This window comes from Saccostrea cucullata, unplaced genomic scaffold (assembly GCF_032062105.1).
Source record: "Saccostrea cucullata isolate Sc308-1 unplaced genomic scaffold, CSIRO_AGI_Scuc_v1 ctg3399, whole genome shotgun sequence".
Taxonomy (NCBI): domain Eukaryota; kingdom Metazoa; phylum Mollusca; class Bivalvia; order Ostreida; family Ostreidae; genus Saccostrea; species Saccostrea cuccullata.
This window is the reverse complement of record NW_026932947.1, coordinates 1-21,347: the sequence shown is the minus strand read 5'-3', so window position 1 is coordinate 21,347 and position 21,347 is coordinate 1. Positions and strand designations below refer to the sequence as shown.

The 21,347-nt window shown below is 36.2% G+C and overlaps 3 protein-coding genes across 4 annotated transcripts; 2 read left to right on the top strand and 1 right to left on the bottom strand.

The window, feature by feature from the left end:
- Positions 1-371: 371 nt before the first annotated feature.
- Positions 372-3,486, top strand: LOC134236632 (uncharacterized). 2 transcript variants are annotated; one of them, XM_062718806.1, is made up of 5 exons: positions 372-470; positions 1,404-2,054; positions 2,172-2,228; positions 2,508-2,570; positions 2,925-3,486. In XM_062718806.1, exons 1-5 carry the CDS (start codon positions 420-422, stop codon positions 3,018-3,020), a joined length of 918 nt encoding a protein of 305 aa, XP_062574790.1. In that variant the 5' UTR covers positions 372-419; the 3' UTR covers positions 3,021-3,486. The 2 variants fall into 2 exon arrangements, with proteins under 2 accessions (XP_062574790.1, XP_062574791.1); XM_062718807.1 differs by lacking the exon at positions 2,172-2,228.
- Positions 3,487-4,208: 722 nt separating this feature from the next.
- On the top strand, positions 4,209-9,194 carry LOC134236631 (cartilage matrix protein-like). The gene is made up of 11 exons (XM_062718805.1): positions 4,209-4,302; positions 4,882-4,949; positions 5,081-5,398; positions 6,971-7,228; positions 7,338-7,355; positions 7,470-7,784; positions 7,907-8,161; positions 8,267-8,275; positions 8,406-8,715; positions 8,793-9,041; positions 9,126-9,194. Exons 2-11 carry the CDS (start codon positions 4,886-4,888, stop codon positions 9,175-9,177), a joined length of 1,848 nt encoding a protein of 615 aa, XP_062574789.1. The 5' UTR covers positions 4,209-4,302; positions 4,882-4,885; the 3' UTR covers positions 9,178-9,194.
- Positions 9,195-11,743: 2,549 nt separating this feature from the next.
- LOC134236630 (putative deoxyribonuclease TATDN2) lies at positions 11,744-19,290 on the bottom strand. Its single transcript, XM_062718804.1, has 6 exons — positions 19,275-19,290; positions 16,397-17,263; positions 13,490-13,655; positions 13,233-13,362; positions 12,739-12,951; positions 11,744-12,053 (listed from the first exon to the last, which is right to left on the bottom strand). The coding sequence occupies exons 1-6, from the start codon at positions 19,288-19,290 to the stop codon at positions 11,913-11,915; spliced, it is 1,533 nt and encodes a 510-aa protein (XP_062574788.1). The 3' UTR covers positions 11,744-11,912.
- Between the last annotated feature and the right edge of the window lie 2,057 nt (positions 19,291-21,347).

Below are 21,347 nucleotides of genomic sequence, written 5' to 3'. Positions count from 1 at the left end.
TAGTATTTATTTGAAATTTGGCATTTTGAAGCTGCTAGACACCCATTCCATTCCATTCCACTCCCACCAACACACTTTTTTCCCGTACGATCGAACTCGGTAAATTTCATCATGTAAAAATAATTTACCGAAAAGGTATTTGAGTTTCGACATTTTCCTTTTTTATTTAAATTTTTTATTTTTCTTACTTTCTTTTGCTTGTTGAATATTTAGAAAGCCAACGTTGCAACAGACATAAAAAATATCTTAAAACCTTTTTTCCCCAAAGTTTCTTTTTACGAAAATAATTATTGGCAATGACGTTGCTAAGGGTGATGCAGGGTGAGTCGTTGTGTTGTGACAACAAGCTCATAGTAACGGCATCAGTCGTAGCGAACGGACGTGCAAAAATTTCAGAGCGAAAAAATTGAAAATTGACAATGAAACGAAGACTTTCATCTGAGGATTTCTGTACTGAAGGAAACATAATGGTATAAAATACCCCTATGAATATTTTTTTATTTACAGTTTATTCTGAAAATGGAGATATTGAAGGCAATAATTGTTTTATGAATGCAATACAATGCATAAAACTCGAAATATGTCCGAGGATCAATTTAGCCAGAAAAAATATTAACGGTTGCAAAATTACACAATAAATATTGAAGGAGAAAAGAGTTTCGTTTTTTTTTTAAGTAACAAAAAGCAGTTGTGAAACTGCCTGTAAAATGTACAAATACATGTACCTGTATACTTTAGCTTATTTATTGAGTGATTTTTTTGTTTTACTAACATTTTACTATATCATTTTTTGCTTTCGTTCTTGTTTTGAAAAAGAAACACATTCCCGAATAAGTGATTGGCTTTTTAGTGTAATCGTCTTTTTTACAGTCTAGCTATGTTAATTGGCACTATGAAGTTGCTTGAAACACCCCCTCCCCCTTCCCAGTTTCGGTTCCTGTACGGTCGATCATGGCAAATTTTATTATTTGAAGAAATGTTCCAAAAAGTTAGAGACGTCCCCCACCTGGGAATAAGATTTTCGAGTTAATACAGTGTACTTAAAAAAAATTGCTGGCCCGGGGGGGGGGGGGGGGTGTCTTACTTCCGGGTTTATATTTGAAATAACGTTAGGCCTATGTTCCAATTTCGCCAGAAATACATCCCAAAGGTCCAAAATTATACACTAAATCATGAATGAAAGATGAAAAGTTCCAGTTTTTAAATAAATAGACAATAAATAAACAAACAAATAAAAAAAAATAAATGAAATAAGAGCAGTCATAAGACTTCTTGTAAAATGTGCAAATAAGCCTTTGAATAAATTCATGGAAAATAAAAAAAAAAACCGAAGTGCTGTTAAAGAAGCTTTACATTTTTACACAGAGTTGGTTTACAGAAAAAAAATATTTCTTATATTCTAGGCAAAGAAACGAAAGATCAGACGAGGAAAGAAAGACTGGAGGAAACCTGGTCCTCGTTCGTCCTCTGACTCCTCCAAAGTTCCCAGGACAGAGTCATGTACATCAGACACCTCTAGCCACAACAGTGAAACTGCAGGCAAACTATCAGCTGCTGAGGAATATGCATTAATCTCTAAGGAGATACGTGACTTTGAAGCTGCTTGTGCATTAATATCTGAGGAGATACATGACTTAGAAACTGCTTGTGAAGTTTCGCAGACAGATTGTGCTACAAACACTCTTGACAACAATGAGGTTGCGGACGAGTCAAATGTTGCGCCGGAGCTGCAACAAAATTTTCAATCAAATGATGGGACAATCAGTGAAAGCAACAATGATGCATGTCTTCTCTCACAAGCAGACATTCTTGGATTGTTTCAAGGACTGAGCAACACGTACAATCTAACAGAGGTGTCGCCACAGGAGCAACCTTTCCATGTTGTGTCAGACGGTACCTCTATGTACCTGGTGGGCCCTCAAAATCAGGTCTACATGTCACTGGTACCACCGACTGGAAGTAGTGCTGCCACCACAACAGACTCTCAAATGGTGTGTACCGTTCACGACAGCCCTGACCAATCTAACCAACTCACAGACAACATTAACAAATCGGTAAGTCGGTCTTCTCTCTATTTCTGAGTCTTACTCTCTCTCTTTCTCCTTGCTCTTTCTCTCTCTCAAACAAGGTTCTATCTTTTTTTTTCTATTCTGTCGTCTTCTCTTTCCTAGCAGCAGTTCATTTCCAAGTCTTTTTCTGAGAGAATCAAGGAAAGGCTTGATAACTGGGTAAGAATTCTAATGGTTTGATATAATTACAGTAACTTGACATTCTGTCCCAGTCTTTGCATTCTCTTTCATGGGGGAATTTGAACTTAAGGTTATGGTCTTTATGGTTAGAAATATGTGTGTGGGTTGTGTGAGAGAGTTAGGGGGGTGATCTCACCTGAATTGCTCTTTTCTTTCAAAACTGTAATCAACTGTTGAAAATTACTCGCAAATCTTTTTTCTTCGTAGAATTGTAATCAATATCATAAAACTCATTTTATTTTGATTCTTTCTTTTCAGTATGATGCGACTATGGATGTTGATCGGAGAGAGGCGGATCTCCTAAGATATCCCTCTCATCTGGTAAGTGTCTCATTTACGTCACTATCTTTCATTTTGCACATGAAGGCAAGAGACTTAAACTAATGATTATACCCAAAATATTATGAAAAATATATCGTTTTTATTAATCTTAAATGTACATCTGTACCATTATTACACCCAGAATGGTTCTAAATTGTTAAAAGGCGACTGAGTCTTTAAAAAACCCATTTGTTTTGTAAATCAAGGGTGGGTTTTAAAAAAGTTATTCGCAAATTAGGGAACGATAGGTACAACTAACCCCCCGTAACCCTCCCTCCTTTAAACCATTGTTATGGTGTAGATTCAGTTTAATAGTGGTCAATACACTGAAAAATGTAAATTTTTTTTTTTAAGTTGGAATGGTCAGAGCGTGTGAAATTCAGTCACCAGCGGAAATGGAAAAGGCTAACATACCATGAGCCAAAGTACAGCGAGTGGGATTTCCTCTGAGGATCATTTTCATGAATGGGACAGTCTCTATGTGTTATGGTGCTAAGAACTCTCTGGGCCACCCTGTGACATTTTCAGGAATGGGACAGTTATTATGTGTTGCGGTGTTATAAACTCTTTGGACCAAACTTTGACAATCCATGTCAACCCATCATTTGTCTTTCAAGACTTTTTAAACGTTTGAAAACACAAACGTTACTTATTTATTATTTTGTTATTTATTTTTTTTCTGATTATTTATTAATTGGTTGGCAATTTTTTCTTGGCAAATTATGTTTACGATGAAACATTATTGACAGACAGCTACAGTAAGCACTATGTGATATCATATGAAACATTTTAATGTTTGTTATCATAATCATCATCTCTTGATTTTATCTTTAATTTTTGGCACCAAATGTATCTTCAAATTTTGGTTTGGCTGTGAATCAAAGTGGCCATTAAGAGTTGGTCCTGCATGCTTTAATTACTTGTAAATATTTTAATTATTATAAGATAATTGAATTTTTTTTTCATTATTTTATAAATAAACTATATGGTTACATTATCTATCGCTTGCTTTTTCTCTTAAGAAACCATATGAATAAAAACTTATTACGCCTTGGCAATACGGTTTGTTCCCGTTTTACACACATTTGAATTTCAGGCATAGAAAAAATGTGTGCAATACGGGAATTTGACCAGGTGAGATAATTAGTTAATTGGTATAGCCTATATCAAAGTTGGTAGATAGGGGAAAGGTGAACCTATAGAACAAATTGACACAAAATGCCATAAAAAAATGACATCTCATCCACATATACACCGAAAGCAGGGGACCATAATTCTTTTAAAAATTTGCTTGTTTGTAATAAGTAACGTCAGGTAAAACCGGAAAAAGTAAGTAACGTCAGGTGCCTGTGACCTAAATGTATATGGATGTAATACATATATTATATATTTTACCTAATGACTGAAACGCGGAGTTTGAAAATGAGAATAGAACAGAGCTCAGTTTTAAGGTCCTGGGAGAAGCATTTATTGGATATTACTAGTTTCATAAAACACTTAAAATTCCGAGAGCCAAACAGATATTTGATAAGATTCAGCAAATCAAAAGAAATATTCAATAAATAAAATGATCGAACTTTCTTTCCGATCAAAAGTTATTGGTTCACTAATGACGATTTTGCGTGATTTGGTTTTACTGTCCAGCACGCACAGCTGAAACCGGATCTGGCGGAATCAGCAATCCCGGCGTCAGACTGAGAACAGAGTGACATCCTCACACGGGACCGAACAGGTAAAATTTTCTCTAACTGAGCTACACGGAAATTTTGAGTTATTTTTCACCTTTCAATTTTTTTATGAAGGGAAGGAAAAGCTTTTAAATAAAAGATACCTGTATATGTGATTTGTGGTTAAATGTCACTTGTTTGCAAAAGTAAGAGTGCGAATAAAATTGCATTTACCATAAAGACACGGCATATGGAATATGAAATTTTTATTATTCTTTATTACAGAAGGCACAAATATGTATTTTCTAAGACGATAAAATCTTTTGATTATAGTTTATTAAAATCACTATTGAATTCGATAAAGTATAGAAAAATATACATGTACATGTATATAACTATATGTATCCATATATTGATATATTCATTCAGTCATCACTTAAGTGATCACATAAAGCACATGAGAGAGAGAGAGAGAGAGAGAGAGAGAGAGAGAGAGAGAGAGAGAGAGAGAGAGAGAGAGAGAGAGAGAGAGAGAGAGAGAGATTTGGGAAATAGCTAAAAGTTTATTTTACATACGAGGGTTGTTCGAAAAGTTCGTGGACTACTGTCATATCTTTCTTATATGTGTGTGTTCTTTTTCTCAGAAAAATGGATTTAAGAATAACTTTAGTGGTGTGCATTGTCATTAGTGGTCATGTTACTATGTCTTCTGGTAAGTTTTTTTCCCCCCATATATTCAGCTTGAAATAAACAAAATATCAAAACAATATTTGAAAGATGAATTTATGACGTCACAGATGAGAATATCAAATATAAATAACATTATAGAAACCTGAATTACAGGGGAATCAAGCTGTGGAACTAAGGGAGACGTGGTGTTTTTACTGGACAACTCTGCGAGTGTAGCGAGCTCAGACTTTAAGCTCATGTTGGATTTCGTCAAGGGTATTGTGAAGGAATTTGTGTTGAGCAAAACTCAAGTACAGGTTGGTTTGGAGACGTTTGACACAGGAGTCCGGACCGAGTTTAAGCTTGACTCCTACAGTAACACCCAAGACGTGCTGGACGCCGTGGACAAGGTGTCTTACGTGGGGGGAGGGGGCACCAACACAGGGGATGCATTGGAACATCTTAGACTCAAGTCCTTCTCTAAAGCATTCGGTAAAGAACACATTTCAATGATCGGTTTTGACAGTATATCGACAGCAAAGTGTTCAGAATTTTAAAAAAAGTTTAATTCAAAAGACCGTCTTACTTAAGATGAATAGAGGTGTCTGGAGGTGGGGTTGGTTTTTAAAAAGGAACAATTAAGAAAGCTATTGATCATTAATATATGTATAAACAAGATGTGTTTGTGAAACACTGATTCCCCCGTATGGCAGCTTATAGCTTGGGTTGAATTCTCTTAAATGCATGTCAAACTCCAAAGGTCAAGGTCAAAAAGTCTGTTGGTACCTAAAGGAAGGTCTTGTTACAAGGAATACACTTGTGAGATATGAAAGCCTTATTTCTAACTGTTCAAAAGTTATGACCAAGGTAAAAGTTTTTAAAAAGTAGGTCAAATTCTTAGGTCAAAGTCAAAAATATTTATACCAGCTGAAATGTCATGTCACAATGAAAACACATGTAGAGGAGAAAGCCCTAGCTCCAAAAGTTATGGCCAAGGTTAAAGTATCGTATTTTTTTTTTGTAAAAGAAGGTCAAATTCCAAGGTCAAGAGGTCAAATTTGGTGGTACCCATGGAAAGATCTTGTCACATGCGTGTTGTCGGACCCAAGAATCAAACTGTTTGCGATGCCATTAGGTCCAAGGCAGACAGTTTGGTTCGAGGGTCGACAAAACGCATTTTGCCCGAGAACAGAGTCAATAAATGTTTTTTGTTAAATCTTTAAAAATTTGTTCCTATACAAATCTTCACGAAAAAAAAGTCTAACATTCGTAATGTTTTTCTGAGCGGGCATAAAAAAATCGATGTTTGCCCGCTGAGTGAGATATTGGACCGGTCGATTTTCATATATTTTTTTTTACATAATGTCTTCCGTGATGTAAACCTCAGGTCCGTCACTGTTAAACACCAACGAATGCAAATGAGATTAAGCTCCGCCCATTGTGTGATGTAAGCGGTCCAACATCTCATCGACAGGTCCAACATCTCACTCAGCGGTCAAACATCGATTTTTTTATGCCCGCTCAGTAAAACATTACGAATGTTAGACTTTTTTTTCGTAAAGATTTGTATAGGAACAAATTTTTAAAGATATAACAAAGCTTATTTACACGTTTAAATAAATATCATTCATAGTCGTCGGTACCGGGGGGTGGGGGGGCTTAGCTCCCCCACTTTTTTCCAAATATATACTTAGTATACACATTGAACATTGCTTCGTAGGTTTAGCCCCCCTCCACTTTCCACAGACACGTCGCAGTATGGGTTAAAAATGGGGAAAGTGGTGGTGTTTGGAAAAAAAAATATTTGGTACTGAAGTTCGAAACCCCCCCCCCCCACACACACACACACACACGCGCGCGCGTGCTTGGAAAATGGACATTTCCCCCTTTTTTTTTTTGCTTGTCAGGTTTTTGTTGAAGGTATAAAATTTTTTTTTTTACAGTTAGCCCCCCACTTTCAATTTGCTTCCGACGCCAATGTCATTTAAAATCACATTTTTTTCTTTTTATGTTCCGCTTTCACCTGTATGCACTTGCGCTATGTTTTTATCATAACTGTTACAGGCCATCGACCTGGGGTACCCAAACTGGCCATTGTTGTGACTGATGGTGTTTCCTCCTACAAAAACCGCACCACTGAGCAAGCCCGACTGGCCCAGAACAGCGGAATAACGATAATGACGGTAGGAGTGGGGAAAAGCACTGATCTACAAGAATTACAAGACATTGCCAGCGACCCCGACTCCAAATACCTCTTCCACATAGACACATTTGTTGGGTTAAAAATGATTAAAAGCACTCTAGCGGCAGCAACCTGTACAAGTATGCATATCGCTTGGTACTATCGTCACAATTTTGAACATAAACCATTTGCAATTAATACAATGAGAACTAAGCATGTCAATTTTATATGTATTCTGATTATTTTTAGAGTTGAAAGGACTAGCAAGTAAGTCTCAAACATCTTGTTCAAGTTTCACAGTAATTGTCGGAATCAGGATGATATTCTAAATATCATCTTTTATTTATTAACTTGCTTATTTTTGTTGTCTGTACTTATAAGGCGACTGTAGCAAGAAAGGAGCAGCCGACATCGTTTTCGTTTTGGATTCCAGCGGCAGTGTGGGAGAAGACAACTTTGAAAAGATGAAGAATTTTACAATGGATATTGTTGATGAGTTTACGGTTGGGCCTGATGCCGTCCAGTTTGGAATAGTCATATTTAGCACGCCTGTGACTGGCGCCTTTTCTCTGAACAAATACGACAACGCAAAAGAACTAAAGGAAGCCATCAGCGAGATCGAGTTCGAGGATGGAGAGACTCACACTGGGAAAGCACTCGAATTTTTACGCCAAAAAAGTTTCTCAACCAAAGAAGGTAATAAACCGCTTGTCCGTAAGCTCCCAAAGGAAACACCACTGGAGGACTTGTCTAGATAATACATATTATAAGATTCGAATATGTCAACCCTAGTATATAATTGACATTTCTTCCAATAGGAGCCAGGACTAGCCAGAAGGTTCCAAAAATCGCCATTGTGATAACAGACGGACATTCCACGCACAAGGAGAAAACCCTGGAGGAAGCTACCAAGCTGAAGGTGCAGGGTGTAGAGATCTTCACCATCGGAGTGGGGGACGAAGTGGATGAGGACGAACTCACAAAAATGGCTTCCAACAAAAACATATTCCGAGTGGACACCTTCAGCGCTCTGAATCACCTTCAGCCGCTCCTTCTACGACAGGTCTGCACAGGTAATGATTTCATACCTCGTAAAGGAACATTTCTATAACAATTCTGTTTTCTGTATTTGTTCATTCAAAAACAAGATTAAATCTCTTTCCTTCTCATACTTTCAGCTCCAAGTAGTAAGTATTACATAGTATACAGTAAATTATAACGTAAAAGAACCAATTCAAGTAATTCCTGATAATTTCTTGCATTTACAGTGTTGAGATCATGATACGAATATTAATAAACCCATAAATTAAATTTCAGCATGTCTTGGGAAATCAGATGTGGTTTTCCTCCTCGATTCCTCGTGTAGTGTTGGTAAAAACAATTTCCAGAAACTGAAACACTTTGTCAGTGACGTTACATACAACCTTGACATTAACAAGAACGGGGTACAGATGGGAGTAGAGACGTATGAGTGCAAGGTCCACACCAACTTTGAGCTGAAGCGATACCATAACAAAGTTCAAGTACAGAATGCTATTAACAACATTGATTATAAACCAGGCGGTACCAACACGGGAGACGCCATTAAGCATATGTGGATGCGCAGTTTCAGTCCAGAATATGGCAGGTTTCAGGTTTTTTTTGCTACCATATTTACTGTATATATCCAGAAAATTGCAATTTCATTTTTTATTTTTCAGGAAGCAGAGACAATGTTAGGAAACTGGGTATTGTTATTACTGACGGCGATTCCAAGAGCAAGGCCACAACGTTCTACCAAGCCCACAAGGCGCGAGAAAGTGGCGTCACAATGATAGCTATAGGCGTGGGAGATATGAATGTAGAAGAACTAAAGGGCATCGCCAATGGTACGGACTATCTGTTAACGACCAAGAATTACGATACTCTGCGAGACCTAACTCAAAGTGTTACCAAAATGGCCTGCGAGGGTAGGTAAGGAATCGACTGGTATTTGTCTGAAATCGCTGTCATTTTGAGAGATAATGATCTCTTTATATACTTTTTTTTTCATTTCAGCTTGAAAAGAGACAAGGGAAATGCAGAATACCAGTATCTGGTTTTAAATTAAACAGACGTTAAAAACAACTAGTACTTTTGTATTTCTGTAAATTTCTGATAGTTCTCAGAATAAGATATACTAGTATATTGGGCGAAAAACCTTAAGAAAGATAACTAACGCAAAACAAGAGGCATAAGGGTCTTAAAGGTCACCTGAAAACAAGTTCATAGAGGAAGATTATATGTTGCAATTGCTCAGAAAAAGAAGAGATAGGGTAATCATTGATCAACGAAAGTCTTGTGTTAGATCTGCAACTTCGTATGATTCCTTAACCCATTTATCCCCCTCGCCGATCTGAGTAACACAACAGCACCAGCATAAAACAAGAATGTGGTACCCTTTAGCCTCTCCTAGTCTTCAAACGACGCAGTAAAAATAAACTTATTTTTGCCTTAAAGTGGCCCCATTCCTTCCCACAAGGACCATGATGAATGTGCACTCCTGAGAATGCTTGCAAACTGGTAAGACTTGTTCTTGGCAGGTTTTTAAAGACTTGAAACATATCCAATGATCTAGTGGGATCACAGCCTACAGCCATGTTCTGAAATATGTTGGTTGATATTTTCAAAAAAATTAACTAAAAATATCCTATTAAACAAGACGCCCAGGGGCCAAATCGCTCCCCTGAACAACTGGCTAGGTAAAAGCAAAAATCAGTTCTGTATTGAAAAGTTTAAATATAAAAGTGGGTTCAGGGGGGGGGGGGGTCTTGAACAAACTTGAATCTATATTTCCTACAGATACTTTTCAATAAATAAGATACATAATGACTTTGCTGTTTACAAAATGAAAAATTTCATTGATATGGCCTATATATTCCTTTGTATAACTATGATCCACTTTTATGGCTTTATTCCCCTGGTTGGTCATGATTTGAACAAATTTAAATCTACATTACCTCTTTTGATGCTTTTATATTGATGATAACGGCTTTGTTGTTCTTAAAAAGAAATTTAACAATTTTCTCTATGTATTCTTTTGTAAAATTTTGATCACCCATTGTGGCCCCACTCTACCCCCGGGGTCATGATTTGAACAAACTTGAATCTACACTACCCGAGGATGCTCCCATATAGATAAGAACAATCACGGCTTTGCTGTTCTCTAGAAGAATTTTTAAGATTTTTTACTTTGTAATCCTTCTTAAAATTTAGATCACCCAGCTTTGCCCCAGGCATCATGATTTGAACAAACTTGAATGCATATTTATGTCATTCTGAAATTTAATTTGATATGAAAGATTTTTTTTTATTTGTTACAAAGATTTATAACAAGAGACTCATGGGCCACATCACTCACCTGAGTAACTTTGGCCATGCTATTCTTTAGAAGATTTCTCATTTGTAATACAGTTATACCTAGGCCATTCCAAGTTTTTTCTCTGTTTAGCGTCCACCCATCTTTCAACAAAAACCTAGCTATCTATTCGCAAAAAACACATAAGTCAAAAAAAAATAATGAAACACATATTTTGTAGTAATAAGAATAATTCAAAAGATATTTCATTTATCTATTTTTCATAAAGAAAGTTATTTTCTTCAGCAAAATCCAGGTATAAAATACTGAAACTATTCCAATAATGAAATATTATACAAATATTTAGAATTTTGATCTGAATAATTCATTTTCGGACTCCTGATGCTGTTTGTTTTTTTCTGACTTGGGGTGTCAAAAACAAAGGTGCACGCTAAACATAGAAAAAACTTGGAATGGCCCTATTATGACCTTGCCCTACCCCAAAGGGTTATTATTTGGAGAATGTGGAATCTACACTACCCAAGGATACTTCAACATTTAGTCTCAGCTTTTCTGGTCTAGTAGTTCTAGAGAAAAAGATTTTCAAAGATTTTCCCTATATTTTCAATGTAAAACTTGGGTTCCCTATTATGGCTTCAGCCTACCCTCGAAGGTCATGATTTTAACAATTTACATTACTCCAGGATGCTTCCACATAAGTTTAAGCTCCTATGGCCAAGTGGTTCTTGAGAAGATTGTTCCTATATGTCTCAATGTAAAACTTGGATTCCCTGTAGTGGCACACCCTACCCCAGGGGGTCATGATTTTAACAATTTAAACTCTACATTACCACCAGGATGCTTTCACATAAGTTTGAGCTATTCTTGCCCAGTGGTTCTTGAGAAGAAGATTGTTTAATGACCCGACCCTATTTTTGTTTTTTCTTGATGATCTCCCCTTGCAAGGGGACTTGGCCCTTTGTTAACAATTTAAACTCCCCTTTATCCAAGGATGCTTTGTAGCAAGTCTGGTTAAACAGTGATCAGATAAGCTCACTTGAGCTTTCAGCTCAGGTGAGCTAAAAATGGCAGCAAAAAATGGAAATAATTTCAAAACTGTCCACACCTTTTTGTGAATTTACACATTTATCTTTTCTACTAAGTTCACAGGCCAAAGTTGTGAAAACATTCTTGCTTAGGATGTGATCTATATTGAATAAAAAATTTCTCCCTGATGGAAAATGAATCTTTCTGAATTTTCTATCTACTCTCAGAACAGTAACTCCCCATTCTAACCTCTGTCACAGCAGCTGATGACTTGTATCATTCACTATAACACTTCTTAAAACATACCTAGACTTTATTACTTAATCTGATGGAGAATTCTACATGTACAAGGATAGAACACACTTCAGTTGATCTGCTTTACAATGAATCCATCTAGTATGTATAATTTGCTATTAATTAACTGTCCTTTATTTCCAGTTGCTGTTCACTAATTTGTTGAGTTAGATTTTGTACATGTCTCTAGTGTTCTCTAGGCAGGCTTTAAGAACTTCCTGTACTGAGATGTTTTTAAGTCGAGCCACTTCCTCTGCCACTGTGACACACAGCCCTGGGTGAGAATAATTCATGGACTCCTTTGGAATCTAAAATTTACAAAATTGTTTATTATTAACTCCTTAATTGTTAAAAAAAAATTTGCAATAAAGTGGTTTGAACAAAGTTGACTTTGCACTATTTAAAGATGCTTTCATATAAATAAGAATAGTTTGTAAAATGTTTCATATGCACTACTCTGTAAAACTTTCATCACCCATTTTTGACCCTCCCTACATTTGGGAGTTATTATTTGAACAAACCTTGAATCGGCTTTACCTGAGGATGTTTCCAAATAAATAAGACTAGACATGGCTCTACTGTTCTTGAGAAGATATTATTTAAAGAATTTTTGTAAAACTTTGTCAATTACAGCCCAACCTGGGGGTCATGATTTCAGCAAACTTGATTTTTCACTACCTGAGGTTGCTTCTACTTATGATCAATTACGGCTTTGCTGTTCTTGAATTTGATTATTATTGGCTGTCTTTTTAGAGGATTCTTTCAAAAGATTCCTCATGTATTCCTATGCAAGACTTTGATCAGCGCTGTGGCCCCATTCTATCCCCCATTATCATGATTTGAATTCTTTATCACATGAGGAAGGAGAAACATTAAATCAAAAAAATATTTGGACTTAAATCAAACCTCACTATTTTAATGTAATGAAAAAAAAAAAATCATTATTTTTTAAAAATGACTGACCCATTCCTAAATGTTAGACTATTGACTTACTGTTCTTGGGACAAAGTAAGGTGCATCACTCTCTAGCAGTAACCTTTTAAGAGGGATGAACTTGGCCACATCACGTGCTCCCTTGGCTGTTCTGTATGTTACCAGGGGGGTAAGGCCAATGTACAGATTGGGGAAGTAATCCAACCAAAGTTTGGCAGATGTGAAATCTCCAGTGAAACAATGACAGTGGATTTTGTAAAGTCTAGGTACCATCTTTCAATAACAAGATTAAGTTCTAAGATACATGTTTAAAGACACAATGCCATTGCAATTAGGCAATGCCAATTTGGTATTACTATTAGTTTAATTAAAAATAATACCCTCAGTATTTATCTTTCAATCAAAATAAACAAACTCAAATGATATATTATGTGTATTTGCAAAGTTTTCCATTTGCCGTACTAATTATCATGGTTAACATAATCATTGTAAGGATGTCTAGATAGTAAGTATCGGCACTTGAACAGAAAGTGATTGGGGAACCTTATTCTGACCTGTTTGAGGATGTCCAGACAATCCTCTTCTGCCTCCCTACAGTGGATGACCAGGGGTTTCCTCATGTCCAGGGCCATCCTAATCTGCTTCTTAAATACTGATTTCTGGAGTTCTTTGGTCTCAACAAATCTAAAAGCATACATAATTAAAGAAATAAAACCTTTCAATTTCTGAAAATTAGATTTCAGCAACTTATTTTTTTTATTCTTAAAAGTTTTCTTCAGCCATGTTTTTTAGAGAATGAATTGATTCTAACACTCCAGAGTAATCCAAGCCTATTTCCCCCAATGCCACTACTCGGCTATTTAGCAGACACTTTCTCAAGCCTTCCAAATTCCATTTGGTGAAGTCGCGTGCATTTTTCGGATGACATCCAAATGTTAACCAAACATTTTCCTCTTTACTTAAACTCCTCCAGAGTCCTAGATTATAAAACAATAAAGATGTAATTACTGCAAGGTTTTAATCTGATGATCCATGCATCATATAATCATGATATATAATGGTATAATGTATACAGGGTAATTTTTGCCCCACGTTATTTTCGCCTTTTCAATCTTGCAAACAATTTTGCTCTGTCTTAAGGACATTGGCAAGTCACGGTTATCCGGAGAAAAAAGGTTTATATCATGGGTTTATTCACTTATAAAAGTGTGATTTAGAGTGATCCACCGTGTAGAACTCTCTATGAAATGAAAACCAATAAAGCGTATTTAACAGATCGAGGTAAACAAAAGCACATGTGCTTCATTCAATGGGTAGAATCATCTCTTCAGCATGAAAGAAAAATGGTGGTAGTTTGGTGTAGATTGTGTTCAGGGACCAGTGATTGGGAAGGCCAAAATGGTCAATGGGACTATGGCGCAACAGTCAACATTTTTGATGGGCCATTTCGAAAAGGAATGGGCCATCAATATAATCTGAAGGGCCATTTTAAGAAATAACAAAGTGACAAACAAATACGAAATACGAGAGAAAACATGTTTTTAATTAACTGAATCCGACTTTTAACACATGAAATGCAGTAAATTTAAAGGAACTTTCTTAGAATATAACTGACCCGTATTTTGTGTTAAAATTTCGACAGTTTTGGAAAGGGATCAGCCCTACCATACAAATGAATGAAGTATGTACCTCATGTAAGTGCTTCGTTTAACCGGAAGTACTTTTTGACAGGTTTCAACCAATGAGATTTGTTGTTTTAAATTGACTGCATTTAAAACGAAAGTAAAACAAGAAAGAAAGTCCTTCACAAAATATTTCCAAATAACATCGCTAAAAATTGAATGCGCATCTTGGCACCATGATTTGTTGATTTAATGCGCCATTTTTCACTTCAATGCGACTATGGCGCATGGCGCAAGCCCTTCCCAATCACTGAGGGACAGACAGTAAACAGTACTCAACAGGCCGTTATTTACCGTGCCTATGCTGGGAAGGACAATCGCAAAATGTGACAAATGTTGAGAACTTGTAACTGTATCAGGTCGTGCGAAAGAGGGACCATTTACATGTAGTAATTGCAAACAAATATAAAAATAAATCTTTGCCAATATTTTTATGAAACTTTGTTTCCAATATGGTAAATCACTTAACATAAAACAGTCAACCAATCTTTACCATTATGAATACAAATTAGATGCTAAGGGAAGTAACTCTAAAATAATGAACAGTGTTGGTAGATCCATGTCGTGTTTGTAAATTTGTGTTTTCGGTCATAATGTCTAGATATAATTGGAAATTGGGATACAATAATGTATATAATATATAAACTTTCTGAAATTACTGAATTTTGCAAAAAATTTATGGTAAAAAATTAAGCATGTCCTTTATATCAACAAACATAGGAAATGCATTGAGAATTGTAAAAACATCGATTTGACAAAATCTAATAAGGAAGGATGGCTTGGTGGGTTAAATGTACCAGAATATATCATGTTTAGTACCATTACACCTGTTCAAGAGTTCCTGTAGAATTCTATACAAAAACCAGGAACCTTGCCATTGTCCTTAAATTCACCCTTTACACTTTTGTTTAAGAAATGATACTGTACTCTTTGAATTCACCCCGTTTTATATTCGCCCAACAGAGATAAGGGCGAAAGGGGCGAAAATTTCCCTGTATACAGTAATTATTATCTGAAGTCAATCCCTTTACTAAACCTCAATAGCAAAGCTCAAGAATACAAATCAAGTTTAAAAGTGGCAGATTCAACATATTTAAGAGTGTACACCCCCTTCCTAACTGTCACATGGTACCACCTTTGAAAAGAAATAAAATATTAGTGTGTAAATAAAAGGCTTTATTTGGTATGTTCTTGCAAGGCAAGAGGTTCAGGGGTCTAATTCCTGGGCCTCATTTCTGAAGCCCTAAAAATATCTGTTACCAATTCTGAAAGGAAATACTATAGATCACTTAATTTTTGCGACACCTAATTTTGCGAGATATTCATTTACACTTTATAAGTGAGACAAAATTTTCAAGAATTGTGGTTATTACTCTAAATAATGTTAAGGAATGCTAATTTACGCGAGAATAAAATTTTCGCAAGCACGGTGTCTCGCGTAATTGCGTGAAAATAAAGTTCTCGAGAATAAAACATGATTTACAGCATTGTAAAATATTGTAATAATGTATATTTTTATTGGTTTTCTGGTACTACAAGACCCATGAACCTCATGTCCTCCATGAGATGTAATACACATGTACTTCATATATACATTATATATATTTATTGGCCTACTCAATTTTCAAGAATCAATCTGAAAGCTGCCAAGTTCTTTTCCCCGAGCTGACTAGGGATTTGCCCTGTAGTCACTTGGGGCCTCAAGGAAGCCACCTAACTCAACTGCATATTCAGCTGGCCCCTAAATGACTCAACTGCATATTCAGCTAGCCCCTAAATGACTCAACTGCATATTCAGCTAGCCCTCAAATATACAAACTCAAATGATATGTTAAATAACCATATAATGTGTATATTTATAATGCATACATAAATTTATTTTTGAAAATAGTTTATTTTCTTCAAAATCCAGGAACTGCCACTGGTATGAAAATAACTGCATTTTAACTGTGCAAATTTTTGAAAATATTAAATAATTATGTATAAGAACATACTATGATGTCTTCTAATCAACACAGGTAGGTTTGAAAACTTACCCTCTTGTTTAAAACTGTTTGGATTACAGAAAACTGCTACACATCCAAGGTAACTTGAAGGGAACGTTTTCATGTTCTGCACTCGAAAATCCGACCATCTGCCCTTGAAATCAAGCCTGTTGAAGAGAAAGTCGATGTGACAGTGTGAATCTATGTAGCCCACACCATAGACGTTACATCTCTCCAGCAGGGCTGATCTCCAGTCCAGTGTACCAGTGTCAGGGTATCTGTCCATGGTCTGCTTCTGATCGTTAAACCTGTAGGGCCTAGAGGTGGGGGTTGAATCTTCCGAGCTGGATGCCAGAAATAAATCACACCCTGAAGGCTCATCCTCTGAAGCATTGCCACTCTGACTCAGTTCTGTTAAAGTATGTTGTCCCTGGCCATCTTGCTGTTGGTGTAATTCATAGTGCATAGAAGCAAATGACTTTTTAATGTTGTGTGCATTAGAATTATGCTCTAAGGTTGTGGGACATGAGAGCATCCTATTTTGTTGCGTTCTCCAGTATGACACTTCACTACTTCCTATATCTAATGACCCATCCAGGTGACTCCTTTCTTCTCTCCAGGTTCTGGGTGTCTCTTTACAATTTTGATACAAGTGGCTGGATGGGGGGCTAATGTCTTTATTGTTAGTAGGTCTGTTTTCCCTGGCTACATACTGCCCGTGCACATTTGGGACTCTCTTATGAGGAGGAATGTACACATTCTTACTGGGTAATTCTTCAGTGAGGATGGAGCTGACTTTACTCACACCTCTACCAGCTGTATCTTTAGGCTTTTTCTTGAGATTATGATGACAATCAACAATGTTGTGGTGATGTCCAGCATCTTCTGCTATGCTACCATGTCCTACTTCTCTACTACCTACAAAGACACATATACACCAGAATGTATACCAGGTTTTCTATTTTGATAGGTTTGGCTGCTTTAATAGAGTACTGAAGAGTTATATAATGAAATTGAACTCAAACTGTATCTAGCTGAGTAAATACTTGTTGAATGAAAAATATTTCAATTCCTAATTTTTTCTCTGTGATAACTCTTTGAAAGTTAGTGGAGTTGATTTCTTGATAATTCTACTGGAATGTAAATTAGGCAGGTAGATAGGTCAGGAACTTTGGAGGCCTAATATGCATGAAAATCTCATGCACATGCGTCTTTGTGTCTGACGCTAAGGAGGCCAAATATACATGTAAATCTCGTGGGGATGGCTCTGTGTTTGACGTCAGTGAGCGAGGACTATTGAAATTGGCATGGGAGTCCTCGTGTAAATTAAATCTGTGTCCATATTTTTAAAGTCTAAATCTACAATTTTATTTCACAATGAAATGGAAATATAAGGAATCACTGTCTAGTTAGTATAGTATACCAGGGACATCAACTATAGTGGGAAACATGGGATAATTTATGCAAAATGGGCTCCGCCCGATATGCAAATTATCCCATGTTTCCCACTTTCGTTGATGCCCTGGCATACTATACTAACTAGACATTGATTCCTTTGCCCTGTTCACACGGAGAGTTTAATTCGAATTAAACGTAAGTTTACTGCGAATTAGCTTCGCTTAGCATTCACACGGAGAATTTAATGCGAATTAGTTTACTTCGCATTAGTTTACTGCGCATTAAATTACTTCACATTAGCTCCGTGTGAACGCTAAGCGAAGCTAATTCGAATTAAATTTTGGGGCATGCGTAATGGCAAAATTAAGTCAAATGCATCATGTCGGTGGTCAGCTTTAAGTACTTGTGCTATTTTTGAGTGAAAACTAAGAAAAAATGTGTTAATCACTAAAATATGTCTCCAGACACTGTGACATATTGTCAAATGCATTTCTTTCTGCATAAGGTGACGTGATTTGCAAATGACGTCATAATAGCCTTCCTCACGCCTGACTGTCGAAGTAAAATTTTAATTCGCATTAGTTTACTTCGCATTAGCTGTCGTGTGAACGCAATTTAATTCGCATTAGTTTGATTCGCATTAGTTTACTTCGCATTAATTTACTGCGAATTAAACTTGTCGTGTGAACAGGGCACTTGATTTAAGATATGCAGTATGAATATATTCAAAACTTCATTAACTCAAAAACTATGAGATTCAAAGTTTATGTCACTAAATTTAAGTCAAAACATTTTGAGGTCCACAATACATGAATTGATCGTAATTTTTTTTGCTATCAAAACTTGAATATACCATAAAATGAATCATTGTGACAGGGTCTGACAAATCCCACTGCCCGACGCCTGGGGCTAGTGAATTTTAGAGGCAGGCAAGTGAATTTTTTACAGGCACTAGCCCATGGGCAAGTGACTTTAAATAAAAATCAATCAATAAATATTTTTGAAAATGTCATAGTTTTCCACGAAATTAAAATCATTTTGTTGTAAGAGTTATCTTCCTTTGTTTGTCACACTTCCTATGCGAACCACTTTAATTGTGTCATCATAATGCAATTCATTACAAGTTTTACCGAACGTTTTAAGTACATGTATTTGTACTTAATTGAAAGTGACAAATTGGCATTGGAGAAATGGAGAAAGTTTTGACAGTTACGAGGCAGAAAATGATGATCCAAAACCAATGATAAGTACATGGTCCATAACAATATTAGGGAAAAACTCGGTACAAAATCATCTAAGCATACCAGGTATGAGAAAAGAAAAAAAAACAAATGTCCAAAACCATTATTTTTAACAAATAGCAGATATCATGACTATAGCTGAAATTTTGTAGTGATGAAAAAATTACAAGATTTTAAAGGTTCAAATTCGTTATAATTACTGTTTTGTTATTTAGTTATTATTGCTGCTTTTTGTGATAATTTTTATGAAACCCTTTCTGATCCTTTATTTATTTAGCAAAATATCTTACATTCCACGTAAACCATTTTGGATTAATCAAATTATCAGCTGGTGTTAAACAGAGTTAATCCCATAAAGTAATTTTCACACCTTGACCACGACAAGGATTTACGGGTGATTTTTATAACAACACTTTATGTGGCATTTTGATTTAATTGTCCATCTATAGAATGTCACTCTTTTATCTATCTCTTTGTGTGACACTTAATTTCTTCTTTGTGTTTAATTCGTTTTACTCAATCTTGTTATTTGTTAGTCAGTTGGAGACGGACAGCCGTGCCGTCAAGACCAAACTGTAGTCCGAAAGAAATACTAAAATAAATCCAGAGAATATCTTAAGTTGTTTTGAGCATCTTTATTTCTGCTTATAAAGTAAAACGGTTTCCCCTTATCAAACGCATTGGAAGCATTGGGATAAGAAGCGCCATAGGCCGAGTTGGAAATACGTTACTGGTGGAGAATCCGGGTACAGTGGTCATGTTCAACTTGTGTTCAACATGGATCCCGGATCTCTCTAAATATTGCCAAGCGAGTGACTCTAGTTCCCCATATTGTAACACGGATATTTAGGATAATCATGTATTCTTTTAGACCACAATGGATACAGCGGAAATTTAAACCTTGTCCGTTTGTGCAGAACCCATTTGAAACATGCATACGCTGCGGAAAATGTCACCCATTCCGCATGTGCAATTCCATCGGAAAGCAGTGCCACAAATGTGGAAAATTCGGACACTTTGGACGAGTATGCCGTTCCAAACGATCAACACCAAAATCCAACAAACCTGAAAAAGTACAACAGAGGAACAAAAAGCGTCTACAGGACTACCTGGACAGAAAGAACATCATGCGATTGCTGCCCTTTTCGTCGTTAAGTTCAACCGCATTTCAACAGTGTTTAGATCTTGAAGGTAACTTGAAAACTGAGTTAAAAGCGATCAAAACTAAATACAAGAAGCAGTGCTCTTTAACTAAAATAGCGACAGAAACTGTTCAAAAACAGAAAGATGTCATAACAGAGAACGACGAATTGTACAATCAATTACTTTCATTAATGACCATTCGAAACGACCGAATGAAAGAGATGGAGGAAATTATTTCCAGTTACCAGAAAACCTGCATAAAATATGAAGAGACCATTGCCACTCTGCAACAAGTGAGTCCAACAAACAAAGAGCTACATCTCGCGTCGGAAAACCAAAAACTTAAAGAGGAAAACGAAAGCTTAAAAACTTCCAATGAAGGCCTCCGATCAAGTCTTCTACAGATTCGGCGGGAATTACTGCGTGAGGACCATCGCCATTCACAGGCTCAGTCAAGTGTACAGCAGGTGCCCGTGAACCATGGCCATTTTCGGACTTCCAAAAATTATTATCGTGGCAATCACAGACGATATTAAACAGGAACTATAAAATTTGTTCTCAAGTTTGGGTACCAAACTTATCGTGGCTAAGGGGGTAATTGTCGTGTACTCATTATTTGAATTTCTAAATCAATAATTAGTAAAAGACATTTGTAGTGATGAAAAAATTACAAGATTTTAAAGGTTCAAATTCGTTATAATTACTGTTTTGTTATTTAGTTATTATTGCTGCTTTTTGTGATAATTTTTATGAAACCCTTTCTGATCCTTTATTTATTTAGCAAAATATCTTACATTCCACGTAAACCATTTTGGATTAATCAAATTATCAGCTGGTGTTAAACAGAGTTAATCCCATAAAGTAATTTTCACACCTTGACCACGACAAGGATTTACGGGTGATTTTTATAACAACACTTTATGTGGCATGTTGATTTAATTGTCCATCTATAGAATGTCACTCTTTTATCTATCTCTTTGTGTGACACTTAATTTCTTCTTTGTGTTTAATTCGTTTTACTCAATCTTGTTATTTGTTAGTCAGTTGGAGACGGACAGCCGTGCCGTCAAGACCAAACTGTAGTCCGAAAGAAATACTAAAATAAATCCAGAGAATATCTTAAGTTGTTTTGAGCATCTTTATTTCTGCTTATAAAGTAAAACGGTTTCCCCTTATCAAACGCATTGGAAGCATTGGGATAAGAAGCGCCATAGGCCGAG